This window comes from Triticum aestivum, chromosome 2B (genome assembly GCF_018294505.1).
Source record: "Triticum aestivum cultivar Chinese Spring chromosome 2B, IWGSC CS RefSeq v2.1, whole genome shotgun sequence".
NCBI lineage: Eukaryota > Viridiplantae > Streptophyta > Magnoliopsida > Poales > Poaceae > Triticum > Triticum aestivum.
Window position 1 is genome coordinate 42,304,606 of NC_057798.1, and position 13,451 is coordinate 42,318,056.

General features: G+C 47.1%; 1 protein-coding gene across 1 annotated transcript; it reads left to right on the forward strand.

Annotated features, from left to right (window-relative positions):
• Window positions 1-6,076: 6,076 nt before the first annotated feature.
• On the forward strand, window positions 6,077-8,181 carry LOC123040261 (probable cystathionine gamma-synthase 2). Its single transcript, XM_044463152.1, has 5 exons — window positions 6,077-6,826; window positions 6,921-7,124; window positions 7,257-7,343; window positions 7,442-7,764; window positions 7,875-8,181. The coding sequence occupies exons 1-5, from the start codon at window positions 6,167-6,169 to the stop codon at window positions 7,996-7,998; spliced, it is 1,398 nt and encodes a 465-aa protein (XP_044319087.1). The 5' UTR covers window positions 6,077-6,166; the 3' UTR covers window positions 7,999-8,181.
• The last annotated feature ends 5,270 nt before the right edge of the window (window positions 8,182-13,451 follow it).

Consider the following 13,451-nt stretch of genomic DNA (forward strand, 5'->3'; position numbering starts at 1 on the left):
CACTTGGGGTCTGCTGAGTTGGGGCATCAGAAATGACCAGTGTAGTAGGGCTAGAGTCTACTAGAGTTGGGGTGTTTTGTGGGTCAGGTGATATTGCAACTACACCTAATGGGCTATTTGATTTATCAGGTGCCACTACCTTTTCCAAATACTTTGTTTGTGCTCCTCCACGATCAGCAATCGCCCTCTTCCTTCTGAACGTCTGATACACAAGAACAACATTTTAATGTATAAATATGGTATGATGACAGATGGAATATGTACTGAAAATGGATAGGCAGCGCGTATTCACATACACGATGTGTAAACTAAGCTAATGGCAGTTCAACAAAGTAGAAGCAATGCAAAGCATCAGTTACAAGATATATGTGAGCAATGTAACCTTGGAAAGTTAGAGCAAGTACCTTGATGGGTGAATAAGATAGGGCATCTTCCTCTGACTCCTCCACTAGGGAGCTACATTGACTTAGGTCTCCCTCTAGCTCAGAATCACTGTTAGGATCATATTCTGAGCATGAATCTGTAGGTGGAGAGCGTTTGCATTGCATTGCATCCAGACATGATTTTAGTCCCTTAATGCCAACTTTGACAGCCATGGTATTGTTCTGCTTTATTCTTTTCATGCGTGCAAGCTCATAATCATTATGATGTTGTTCAGAATTTGAGATTCATGAAAACATAAAAAGTAGTCAGATTATCTATGGAATGCATTGTGGATTCAACTTGGAGAGTTTCTCCCTCTAAACCCCTCCATATGCAAAGTTCACCTCCCCAATCGTGCTGACCAGACTACACACAGAAATACAAACCCTTATGTCTCTATAACAGGCAGGCACACATTTCAAAACTGAAGTAGGAACATTAGAATCATATGAAATTCATATTTGAACAAATAAACTAAGAAATTATGAGTGGCATAATGTTTAGCTTCAAGGGTGGAGTGTTGGTAGTGCGACACAAAGCAAGTAGGCAGATTGTATTCCATGTAAAAGATCGAAACCTATGTAAAAGCTGGAAATGACACTTTCTTTCTATAGAATGCGGTGTTCGTTGCCCACACATGATGGAAGAGATCACATAGAGAAATACTATTCACTCATGTCTACGGTTCCAGTATTTAGAAACAGGGTGGTCCACCCTAAAATAATATTGACAACAAATATGACAAAGCAAGCATAGATGTAGTGAATCAATCATTTCCTTGTGAGCTTACTAGGATAAGTATGCAGAATTGTAACTGCAGTAAGAGACCGTCCAAAATCTGAATGAAGAAGTTTGTCTAGCACTTATTTTTTGCAACTAATCGACGTGAATAATTGGATATTATATCGAATGACTATGAAAGACAAGTAAAATTGTTAACAAACCTGGCTTGCAGTAGTAATCTGGGTCAATGTCACTACGACCAACAATCCAAAAATGACTAGTGTCTGTTCCGAGGGCCGGAATTTTGAAAACCCTGTGAACTTTAGAGGTACTAAAGATTACCGAAATACATCTGAACCATTAAGTGTAGGTAGCACTGAGCACACAACAAACCCTAATGACAATCCTGCCTAATGAGTAATGAATCAATTAAAAATGGGTGATGAGGAGTGGCTGCTGAGTGTTGAGGACGTATCTCAATATAAATCGGGTTGGCTTGCTGGGTGCTACACGCCTGAGCCCTAAACGGACTGGGAAGGTAGGCACCGCGGCGCGCTCGGGCAGCGGTGACGCTGTTGGACGAGCGGCTCCTGGCCTCCTGTTAGTCCGGCATCTCCTCCTAGATTCATGCCGTCCGGGGACGGCAAGTCGCACCGGCGAGGCAGGCGGCTGGGGGCGAGTAGAGATCGGAAGCGCGCAGCAGAACAGAGGGGAATCGGGGCCTGGGACGACCCAGAATCCGTAGGACCCCTGTAGAGATACACACCCGAGCGGCGAACATGCATCTTCGAAACTAATTTAGGAACATTTAGCTGACCAATTAAACAACTCTGTTTTAATAATATCAGATAATTATTTGAACAACTAAGCTTGTTTAGCTTGATGGGTGGAGCAGTGTTATTATGACACGAAGCACGTATTCTGATTGTATAGTGATCATAAAAGGGGGAAACTCTAAGCATATTTTTTTAGCAAAAGAGGGTTTCCCCTCCGATTTCTATTAAAGAAACCACTACGGAACCAACATGATCAATTAAATCCTAAGTATGATCAATTAAACTGTATTATGGCTGTGCCATGGCAGATTTGCAGCTGCAAACCGGAGAAATGATATTTAGCATCCATTGTTTGCTTCGAACTAAGAACTAAATTCTAAGAGCTCAAAAGAAAGTATAGTAGCGCCGCGCCGCCCCTTGAGGCCGTCCTCGCGGTTGCATCGACCAGTGTTGCGCTGCTGCGCCGCCCCTTCGGGTTGTAGCGCCGCGTCCCACGGTCGCCGCCGTCGCCCCGACTCGCCCGCCTGCCGCTGCCGCGTCGCCCCTTTAGGACGTAGCGCCGAGACCGGTGGTCCACTCCGCCATCACCGCACATCGAATTTTTATAGTTTGCGCCACACCGCCTCCCCTGGAATGGGAACACCACCATCATCACCGGTCTTCGTCATGCTGTCAAGATTCCTCACGTACTTTGAGCACCGCCGCCGCCATTAGGCTGCCACCGCCGCGCTTCTTCGGCCGCCGCTGCTACTACCCCCATAGCCGCCACCGGTCCACCCCCTTCGTCTTTGTCCAACACAAGCCCGTCGCCAGCGTCGCCGTCATCTACCCGACCACTTCATATACTCTGACAACCGTGGGCAACATTGGCCCCGTCCCGTGAAGATCATCCTCGAGTTCAACGCACCCTTCCACCGATCGAGCAACGGGTTGCCGTTGCGTCGCCCCTTCCGGCCGCAGTGCTTGGGGATAGATTCGCCCAAGTGCCGAGGAAGCCATGCATGATCACGCACCAATTCTAATTGCATTGGAGGACGTCTCCGACTTCTACCTCGACACCACTGCACCCATGACTGACTCGGCGCCTCCTTGTGACCGTGGCTTCCCGGCGAGTTCCTCGACACTGGCCTCCCCGACACGACATCGACCATGGTGTTCTTCGCACGGCTACCTCGACCACGGCTACACCGCCCTACGCTCTCGCTACCTAGACATAGGCACAAAGGGCTATCACCTCGCTTGAGCAGCTCGTTGGCTTCCTCTACAGTCAACGCGTCCGCGACGCGACACCGTCCACGACACTCCCGCTACGACTACGCGCGGGGGCGGGGGGGGGGATGTCAACCCGTCGGCTGGTATTCTCTCCAGTCTGACCGTCTGCGATGCTCCTGTTGTTCGCAACGCTACCGCTACGACTCCGGGGGGATGTTAGAGAATATTTGGGATACATGTGTTTGGTAATCTAGGATTTCTAATCCGTCTTATACCTTATCTCTAGGAGAGGCGTCTTGCCTTCCAAATCTTGTACTCAATATATACTCGCCCTCGAGGCTCAATAATACATCCATCATATTTCGCCAATCCTTCTCTCTCCCTTCAAACACATTGGAAGGCGTCACACAACAAGCCAAAATACTTTGCTTACAAGTAGCATTAGACCCGAAATACAGAGGTCCAGATTAAATTGTTAGTCATGCAACAAGTGAACAGCCACGCGTTTATTTGTTGCCAGCATAACACCCTTGCTTTGCCAAGGAAAAAATAGATATAGGATCATTCTTTATAGAGGCGGCGGCCGAGCTGATCCCTGCGGTTGGCACGTCGATAACCAATGGGAGAAAGGAGTCGATGGACCGGGCGCTGCCGGTGCTTCACCGGACTGTTACAACTCTCATGATGTGTCGATCAAGAGGGATGAAGCACTCGCTCTGTATGATGTGTGTTGTGCGGAAGTGCATGATCATATCTGACACAGACGCTTGGAGAAGATACCTTAGTTTTTATTCAACCAACAGGAACGGCTTCTAGCAATATATTCAAATATTTTCGAGACAAAAAAAGGTTTGTGACCTTGGCTTCACCTTGAGTAAGACTATGCCAAAACCGCTGGCAGTTTCTCTAATGGAAATCGACCGGAACAAACCCCTCTTGTTTCACAGAAATAAAAGTGTCCAAAGGTATCTCACACCAGTATCAGCTGAGTATGCATGCCTTGATTTCCATTTGATGAGGCCCATTCTAATGTATAAAACGGACTGAGATTCGAGTTATGCCCGGCACGCATGCGCAACATTGGTTAGATATTGTGTATGACATGGTCCAAGGGCATCTCTAACCGATCCTCTATAACCGGTTAGAGGAGTGAAAAATTGGTTTTACTTCCCTAACCGGCACCTAGCCGATCCCCAATCGGCGCTAGTGGAGGATAAATTATCTTCAGCCACGCGCCACGCCTCCCTATATTTACTCCGTAGCTCGGCGTCCGAGTAAAAAATCTCCTCTCCTCCTCTGGCTCCCCCGCCCAACTCCCGCGCCGCATCTATGCTGGCGCCGCGCCTCCCACCCCCCGCCGGCCACTGCCTGCCACCGTGGACGCTCTGTAGGCTCCGCCATGGTTCTTGACCACCAAGATTTGTGCCTCTGCGACCTGTTGCCGGCGCACAACCGCTAGATCTGCGCCTGTCGCCGCTGCCGCCAGATCTGGCGCTTCCGGAGGCCGGCTACTGCACCTTGACATCGATCAGATGGGTACCAGACCGCATAGCCCCGGCAACGTCTCCGCGCCACATGCATGTAATGACTCCGCCTCTAGCCGCTTGAATCTCTCTCTTCGGCGGTTCGCCGGCAAAGACACACCCGGGCTCGGCGCTGGCCTAGCGGCTCGTTGGCTCACCTTTGCCGGTCATAAGTGTAATGACCTCCCACGGCAGGTGGTGCCTAGATGGGTGTTCTTCAAGTGCAAAAAAGATGGGGATATGTGCTTCTTTTGATTCAGTTGTTCACCGCTCGCCAACACAATTTTGGTAGCTCATTGTTTTCTCAAATTTGTTTGTAAGATGGATACCAGTTTTGGTATTAGGAAGAAGATTACATCTATCTATTGATATCGTGGAATTCATAGATACTCGTGCACTCGTTGGTAGAATAGAGGCTAGAGATGAGACTAGATGAAGCAACGTCATATTCTTTGGAATCAAAGAAGAAAGAAGTGTGCAAACTCGAGAAGGTAATAGAGAGTATCAACAATGAAGACATAGAGAAGATATTAATCCAACTAGTGGGAGCAATTATGGAAGTTGGATATTTTTTAAAGTGTCAAATTGTGGTTCTTATTTTTTTGGTCTTGCTTTCGTAGAGAAGAATTGGTGAATTATGTACTCCAATGTATCAAAATGTCGTTGAATGAAATAAAGAAGCAAATAAATGTGTTTCAATTACTGAAAATGAAATGCAAATGAAAAAAAATACTCTGCTATATATAAGGTAATGGTTAGGTCTGGTGAAAAGTTAGTGGAGCAAAAATACTTCTTTAAGGGTTTACTTCGCCGGATACTCCGCTATTTCTAGAGGATGAGTTAGAAATGCCCTAAGGGTTGTATCCAGGAACCACCTCCAAAACCGTTTTCTATACCGGTGGTCTCATGCCTAGGTTTCCATTTGATGCGCCGCTGTTACTTCCTTATAGATCCTACTGCACTGGTTTTGTTTGTTCCCTCAAATCTAGCAAGGTATCCGCGAAAGCCAAACAAACCCAACTTTGTTTAATGAGGTCCTCTCCAGCGCGTATCATGGATCACAGTACGGCTTTGTAGATGTAAACACGCAGGTTTGACCTCATCTAGTTTGCTTAGATTCGTCCTGGCCCAGGCCAGTATTTCTTAATCCAACTGGCACGTTGCACTTAACAAATCACATGCTTTTTTTTTTGAGGAACAAATCACATGCCTTATTGAATAGATTAATCATGGATCCACTAGGAGTACATCTTAATTACCACGCGGCTTAGACTTAGGATGCATGTCACATGTGGCATGTGGTAGTGGGACGATATTATATGTAGGCAGACACGTAGACGCGCACAGAGCCAGACTGATCGGCCAGTATATATGAACGCCAACGTATACAGGTAGGAAGAACACAAACGAGCAGCTCTGCCTAACTTGTTCATTCATCCTATCTGAGCTTCGCCAATTTCTTCGATTCCACCTGTTCTCACGACTCTTCCTCGATCGCCCTAGTAATTCATGGCGCGGTCGTCGTCTCCTCTCGTCAACAAGGCTTCGCCCACCGAGGCTTCGCCCACCGAGCAGCGCCGCCTGCTCCGTGCTCGCCGTTCTTCAAAGCGCGTCACCGCTTTGAGGCCGGAGGCGGTCCTTGATGCCACCCTCCCTGGCACCGAGCAGCAGGATGACCCCGGTGTCATTGCTGCCGCCACGGCTCCGAAGCGGGATGCTACTCTCTCAGACGAGACCCTGGCAGTTCACGCCGGGGAGAAGATGGGGAAGAACGGCGCCATGGACACAGACTCAATCGCGACACCTATCGTGAGCGGCACGACGCACTGGTTCAAGAGCTCGCACGACCTCATCGCGTTCAAGGAAGGCCGGCGCCACAGCTTCGAGTACGGCCGCTACGGCAACCCCACTGTGAAGGTCCTGGAGGACAAGATCAGCGCGCTGGAGAGGGCCGAGTCGACGCTTGTCACATCCTCAGGCATGAACGCCATCGTCGCCACGCTGCTCGCGCTCGTACCGCCCGGCGCCGGCCACGTGGTGACCACGACCGAGTGCTACAGCGAGGCGCGCGCCTTCATCGGCGACAAGCTCTCAAAGATGGGCATCAAGGTGACATTCATCGAGCTGAATGACATGGAGACGCTCAAGGACGTTCTTGACCAGGGCGACGTAAGTTAATTTCCATAACACATATATAATCAAGGGATCCATATGCATGTATGTTAATTTTTTCTGACTCTTGGGATGCTTGGCCATGATGCAGGTGACACTCTTCTACACTGACTGTCCGACAAACCCCCACCTCAAGTGCATCGACATTAAGCTCGTCGCGGAGCTGTGTCACCGCAAAGGGGCTCTGGTGTGCATCGACAGCACCCTTGCCTCGCCCATGAATCAGAAGCCACTCACCATCGGGGCCGATATCGTCGTGCACTCTGCCACAAAGTACATTGCCGGCCATCACGACGTGAGTACCTACACTAGATCACATGTATTTTCGTAGATCGTACAATTACACTGCCATTTTGCTCCTCTACTTCCATGGTCACTAGTAGTGTCTATATAGTTTAAGACTTCTCATCATGTTATTCCATTTCAGGTCATTGCAGGATGCATCAGCGGCTCGGATGCGCTCATCTCTAGGATACGTGCGTGGAATCACGACCTCGGCGGTGCCATTAGTCCGGTATGTAGTATATACTAATTGTGGTGCATATGTTAACACTCATTCTTATTCAAGAAACTAGAAAGCTTGCCACTTGCATTGGAACTGAATTACTGCAGGACGCAGCCTACATGATCATACGCGGCCTCAAGACGATGGCACTTCGCGTGGAAACACAAAACCACACTACATTGCGCATGGCGCGCTTGCTCGAGAACCATCCCAAGATTGAGCGGGTGTACTACCCTGGACTCATCAGCAGCCCATGGCACCACATCGCCAAGAGCCAAATGACCGGTTGCGGTGGCGTCATCAGCTTTGAGGTGGCATCCGACCTGCATGGCGTCATGAGGTTCATCGACGCATTGGAGATACCCTTCATCGCAACCTCACTTGGCGGGTGTGAGAGCCTCGTGCAGCAGCCGGCAGTCATGTCCTTCTGGTACGTGGCGCTCTAGGGTTCCTCTCGTTTGCATCTTAGAGGATGATTCACACTATATATATTTATGGTCGACATTTTGACTTATATTGCATGGATTGTGTATTTATCAGGGGGAAGAGTGATGAGGAGAAGGCCAAGAATGGGATCAAGGACAACTTGGTGAGGTTTAGCTTTGGGATTGAGAAGTTTGAGGATCTCAGGGATGATATTCTCCAAGCCCTGGAGAAGATTTAGGATTATTCTTGATCACTAATTAATAGTGTAACAATTTTGACAAGCTAGCTATGTAGAAACCCTTTTTGTGCATATGGCAGGTAGTCAAATTGTGCTGAAATCCTAAGCAAAGGTAATTAGAGTGTGCTCTTTTATTTCTTGAAGGAAGAACATCAAATTTGATGATAAGAAATATGTGCTTCGGGCCATATGTAATTGAAAGAAGTTCAAATATACAAAACTTCACTTTCATGTTTCACTATTACAGCCATGTCAATCACTTTTATACGGGTAAAAAAACATTGTTTCCCATAGTGTCAACGCTGATTAGGGTAGATAACTCGGTAGGGTATCCCGGCATGGTCAATAGATCGAGGAGAAACATGAGACATGTTTATATAGGTTCGGGCCCTCCTTGCGAGGAAAAACATACTCATGCTCATGTATATTGTGATTGTTGTTGTTGAATTGAGAGATTGTAATTGTGTCTATCGATTAGCTCCGCCCTGGCTTATGTTTAAGATACTGTGGACCATAGGGTTACACGACCTAGCCGGCTACATCTATGGAGGGGAGTCTTGCATCACTCTGGCTTCCTTGTCTTGGATAATAAGGCCTTCAGAGGGTTCCTTCTACAGGGCCCTTGGACCGGCAAGATGGCCTGGGGTGAAAATTGATCTAGGAGGCCTCAGACCAACCTACTTGGACCAGAAATTATAAGGTGAGGTACCACTAGGCTATAACACCATAAGTAGCCCCTGGACCAGTCTTCAAGCTTGGCAAACTCCTCATCGGCACTGATCTAAAACACTACCTTCTCACTTGCCAAGGTTCAAATTGGTTCTTCGAAGCTCCCTTAACAGTACGTCGTCAATCACCTATAGCCGGACTGCTCCCGAATTTGGATGAACCACTCCGGTCTTGACTTTTTGTGAAGATAGCTGACATGCACATTGGTATTTAGGCACAACTGACTTCCAATCAACGTATTCTCGCGTAATACTAGTTAAATTGTTGGACCCGATTTGCTCTCAATCAGATTGGTTGGTCTCTTCACCCAGACAATCCGGCCCATGTGCACAGCCTCACAACCGCTCAAAATGACATGTGGAGGCCCCAGCTAGGCCACATCCCATCTCATGGCGGTGTGTGCCTTGATCTCCTCGAGAATTAACAACAACCCCTAGATCCTCATGCACTTTAAGAGGTATTAATGGGGATGTGAAGGGATTTCCTACCACGTGGAGGGGCTTTGCTGCCGCCGTTCCTCCGTCCATTCACTTACAAAGAGGGGATTAACGAAGGAAAGCCTTTATGTGCCAGCCCCTTTTCCTCTTCTTCTTCCTCGCGCACCTACTCCATGCTCTGCTGCACCGCTGCTCCATGGCTCCCAAGTCCAATCATCCGATGAGGGACGACAAGATCGCCGGCATGGGAAAAGCACCACAACTGCCAAGGCCAAGGAGAAGGTGTCGTTATTGACCAAGGGCTAATAGATGCCATGCACCATCACTGGCACTATGTTGTTGCATCTTGTTAACATCGGCTGCTTCTTGCAACCTACGGTCGCAATTACCTATTCATTGGTGATCAAGATGGCGAACAGTTGCGTCTTCGCGGAGAACGTGCCCAAGTCGTAGGATTACAAACGGGTTAGCTTCATCCCTTTCTTCCTCTGTGGTCTTAGTTACCCAATCCATTTCTTTTACTATGGTATTCTCCAATTTTAATGCCTGCAAATGCACCACCTCACTCCCGACTCTAGCTTGCACATCGCGTGCTTTATTAATCTCTGTGAGTGCTTCCTCAACGTCGAGCTTCACTTTCACATGTGGAGGAAGTGGTTCCAAGTTAAACTCCAGACCGACGTGAACGAGACTTGTGAGTGTGGAAGGGTTGTCATATGTAAGCAGTCTGGATCTGGGCACTTTGAAACAGCATTTTTGGGGATAATGTGGTCTACCACTGAGCCAATTGCTGTCAAAGTAGCCAAAATGAGCCTGTTGCAAAGCCCGTTTAGAGGCCACCCCCATAGGTGAAGACACTATGCCAAGAGATGAAGAAGACACCCCATCCTGTACACCTTCCCAATCACCGCCTATGTATGGGCACGCGCCCAGAACCGCCCTTGGGTCACTATAATTGTTACCTATGCAATCTAGGCTTAGCTCTTAACGTCTAGACGTGCATTGGTGTATGCATGTTAATTGTCTATAATTTCATACACGGTTACACACACAACAAGACGAGATGAACTAGCTAATTAAATTCTAAGGGAAAAGCAACTCTATTAACCAAGTAGCAGACATCGGTCATATTGTTCTGGTATACAATGCATAATGCGTGTTTGAACACTATTTCCATCTTGAGATGTTGAATCGGTAAATCCGACTGCACAAACTTTTGGAAAGAACTTTCTAAAGCGTGCGGCATGACTCCACCTTGGGGTGGTTAAGCCTCAGGTTCATGCATGTGCATACATGCTTGTTTCTGGCGTGTGACCGAGTTTGATGGGTGATTCTTGGACCCTATCAAAGAACGTGTTATTGATTAAATTAGTTAACGTGTATGGACTGCACAAAACTAATATTCTCAATTTGCTAAACTTGTTCACGGTTCACTTTGACTATGCAGCGACCAATTGTTCTGGCCGGCGGCGGCTAGGTGTTTACATTCCTTGTACCAAAAAGTGTCAACATGCATAAAAGACATCAACTGTAGGTAAAATAATCCAAATGGGTAATACAATAGTTGGTTAGTAAGAATTATTGGGTGGCCCTCACAGATCTAATAACTACAGCCTAGTGTGTACAATGAAAATGTACACATGGACCGTAGCTCAAATGATATTCAAATTTTGAGAGTTTGCTACCTGCTTTGACATTTTTCATGTGATGCACCTCTCTTTGTATCGTACGCACTAGTAGGTATACCGTACTAGGTAGTTCATTGGATTGTGTTAATATTTGATGCCATCTATTCCTATTATCAATTTTTTATTTTGCTTACCAAGTTATAGGAAACTATGGACCTTTTCTCGCAGCTCCATGGCAGAGGATATTCCAAACCCAGACCAGAATAACAAGTCAATAGGTGAATAAGGTACCACTATCATCAAACGCGTGAGATTGATGGTCCGGAGAAAATTAAGGCCCAGTGACTCAAACCAAGTGTATACAATGAAAACGTACACATGTACTGTAGCTCAAATCATATTCAAACTTTGTGATTTCACTAGCTGCTTTCACATTTATCATCTGAAAGGACATGTGGTGCCCTCATGTGTGGTTTTGGTAATTGATGACATTCTATATGGACTAATGGTTGCATTGAGTTATATTTGAGGTATTTGTCCATAGGTATTTCTTGAAGTCCATGTGTTGGTTTCTAGGATTTTATAAGTTGATCAAGGTGCTATTAAGGAATTATCCAAAGGTTGGTCATGTGAGTGTTGAGCTTATTGCAAGCATGTCTTGAAGAAGAAGATTGTCTGATAATTCATGTTTACCTTCAAGACATCATCCAAATGAAGAGAGTTGGAAAGATTCAAGGTTGATCAAGACTATGTACAAAGAGTGAATCAAGTTGATCAACTCACAAAGCGTGCAAGATGTACCAAGAGGGATCAAGTGATCCCATGGTATGATAAGCATTGTCCATTACGCTTTTTGAACTAACCCATGGTCTACGTGAGAGTTCTATGTGGGGTTAGGTACGTTTCCATGGGCTTGCGTCAAGAGGAAGGTATCATACAACCCATGGAGAGGATGACATCAAATGGTGATCATCATCAAGATTGCGGTGTGTAAGTTCTAGTGGAGCATCATGAAGAGATCACATCCTTGATGCTGGCCGTCCATTATGGTGACAATGGACTTGTGAAGATGTGCCATGGAGTGGCTCACGCATAGTGGAGTATGGGGCAGCAATCTACTAGTCTTCATCAAGCTAACGCAATCAAGAAAGGTGGTACAAGTTGAGGAGGTCAAGATCTTCATCATCTATCTCAAATGGAGTATGCTCAACGCAAAGGTTTGTCCTTTGATATGTTTTCTATTTTACCGGCCAAATGGTGTTATTTGGGAGACCGAATTATAGGATCGATAGCTGTACTATCAAGAGGGCTCTCGAGTGAGTAGCTTATTCGTATCATTCGAAGAGAGCTCAAACCTTTGCATCCTTGGCATCATATTTCTTGATTCTTGTTAGGATTTTCTATTTTTGAGGTTTTAGATCTTGTGGTTACCTTCATGACAAGCTCTAGTAAATCTAAAACTGATTTCCTATGCATCTTCTTTTGCATTTCGGTGTTGGAGTTTTTACCGGTCTTATTTGAGAAAGGGTTCTCACCATTTTATTTTGGGTATTTTCTCAATTGCTATTTATTGATATTTCTATCTAGATTGTGTTAGACCTTGTCTTTAGCATTCCAACAAACTTGGTTTCATCAAATTCGGAGTTCGTTTGCAAAAGTTGTGACCATTTCAATTTTACCGGTCCCGCTCTCTCTACCTACTACGGGTGTCCGGGGTCCTTGACCCCCGGGTTCCCGGGGTCACCCGAGCCCCTCCTTAGACACCTCCCTAATGGGTCTGGGTGCCCGGGGTCTCGTACCCCCGGGTGCTCGGGGTCATCCAGGCCGCTCCCTCACTTCCTCTCCACTTTCTCTGTCCGGTGCGGGTACGCGGGGTTTGGGGCCCTGGGTGCCCGACCCCTCCCCACCACCTCCTCGTCCCTCCCTGCCTGGTGCAAATGCCCGGGGTTTGGGGCCCCCAGGTGCCTGGCCAATCCCAGTAGCCCCTCTCGGCCTACCCCGGGTGCCCGGTCCCCCTGCCCTGTTGCTTTACTTGTATGTCCGGGTGCCCGGGGTTGTATGTCGTTTTTCTCTGTTGGGTGTCTAGGTGCCCTTTTGTCCAGGTGCCCGGGTTGGTGGCTGTGTGCAACAGCCACATTTTCCTTGGGGGTATGTACACCCCCTTCTTCCACCTTCAACCTTAATCCTCTTGCAAGCTTTTTTCCCCCACCATGGTTGACCTCTTGGAGCTTGCTATCTCTCAATCCCTCCATGGATTCTTGCTAGTTTTGGCGAAAAGAGAGAGGAGATCTAGATCCATATTTCCACCAATCGTTTTCTCCTCTATGTGAGGGGAACCCCTTGGATCTAGATCTTGGAGTTCTTGGTGTTCTCCTTCTTGTTCTTCCTCTCTTTTTGCTCCATACACTACAAAAAAATACACTTCTGTGATGATACGTGTTTGTCACAGTAGGTCGCGTTTTCTGTCATGTATGTACATCCATGACGATTTTATGACAGAATCAAGATAGTCATACATGTGCTGTCATAGAAGTGTTCCATGACATTACCAAAATTATCATCACGGAAGTGTCCACTTCCATGACGATAAATCGCGCGTCACAGAAGTGCTTTCGTCAAGGGTGACCGACACGTGGCATCCACCGTAACGGAACGCCGT

Excerpts from the sequence above, each read along its gene's own strand:
- LOC123040261 (XM_044463152.1), top strand. The coding sequence starts at position 6,167 with ATGGCGCGGTCGTCGTCTCCTCTCGTCAACAAGGCTTCGCCCACCGAG. Across the intron at positions 7,344-7,441 it reads TCGGCGGTGCCATTAGTCCG|GACGCAGCCTACATGATCAT; the intron begins GTATGTAGTATA and ends GAATTACTGCAG. Across the intron at positions 7,765-7,874 it reads CCGGCAGTCATGTCCTTCTG|GGGGAAGAGTGATGAGGAGA; the intron begins GTACGTGGCGCT and ends TGTATTTATCAG.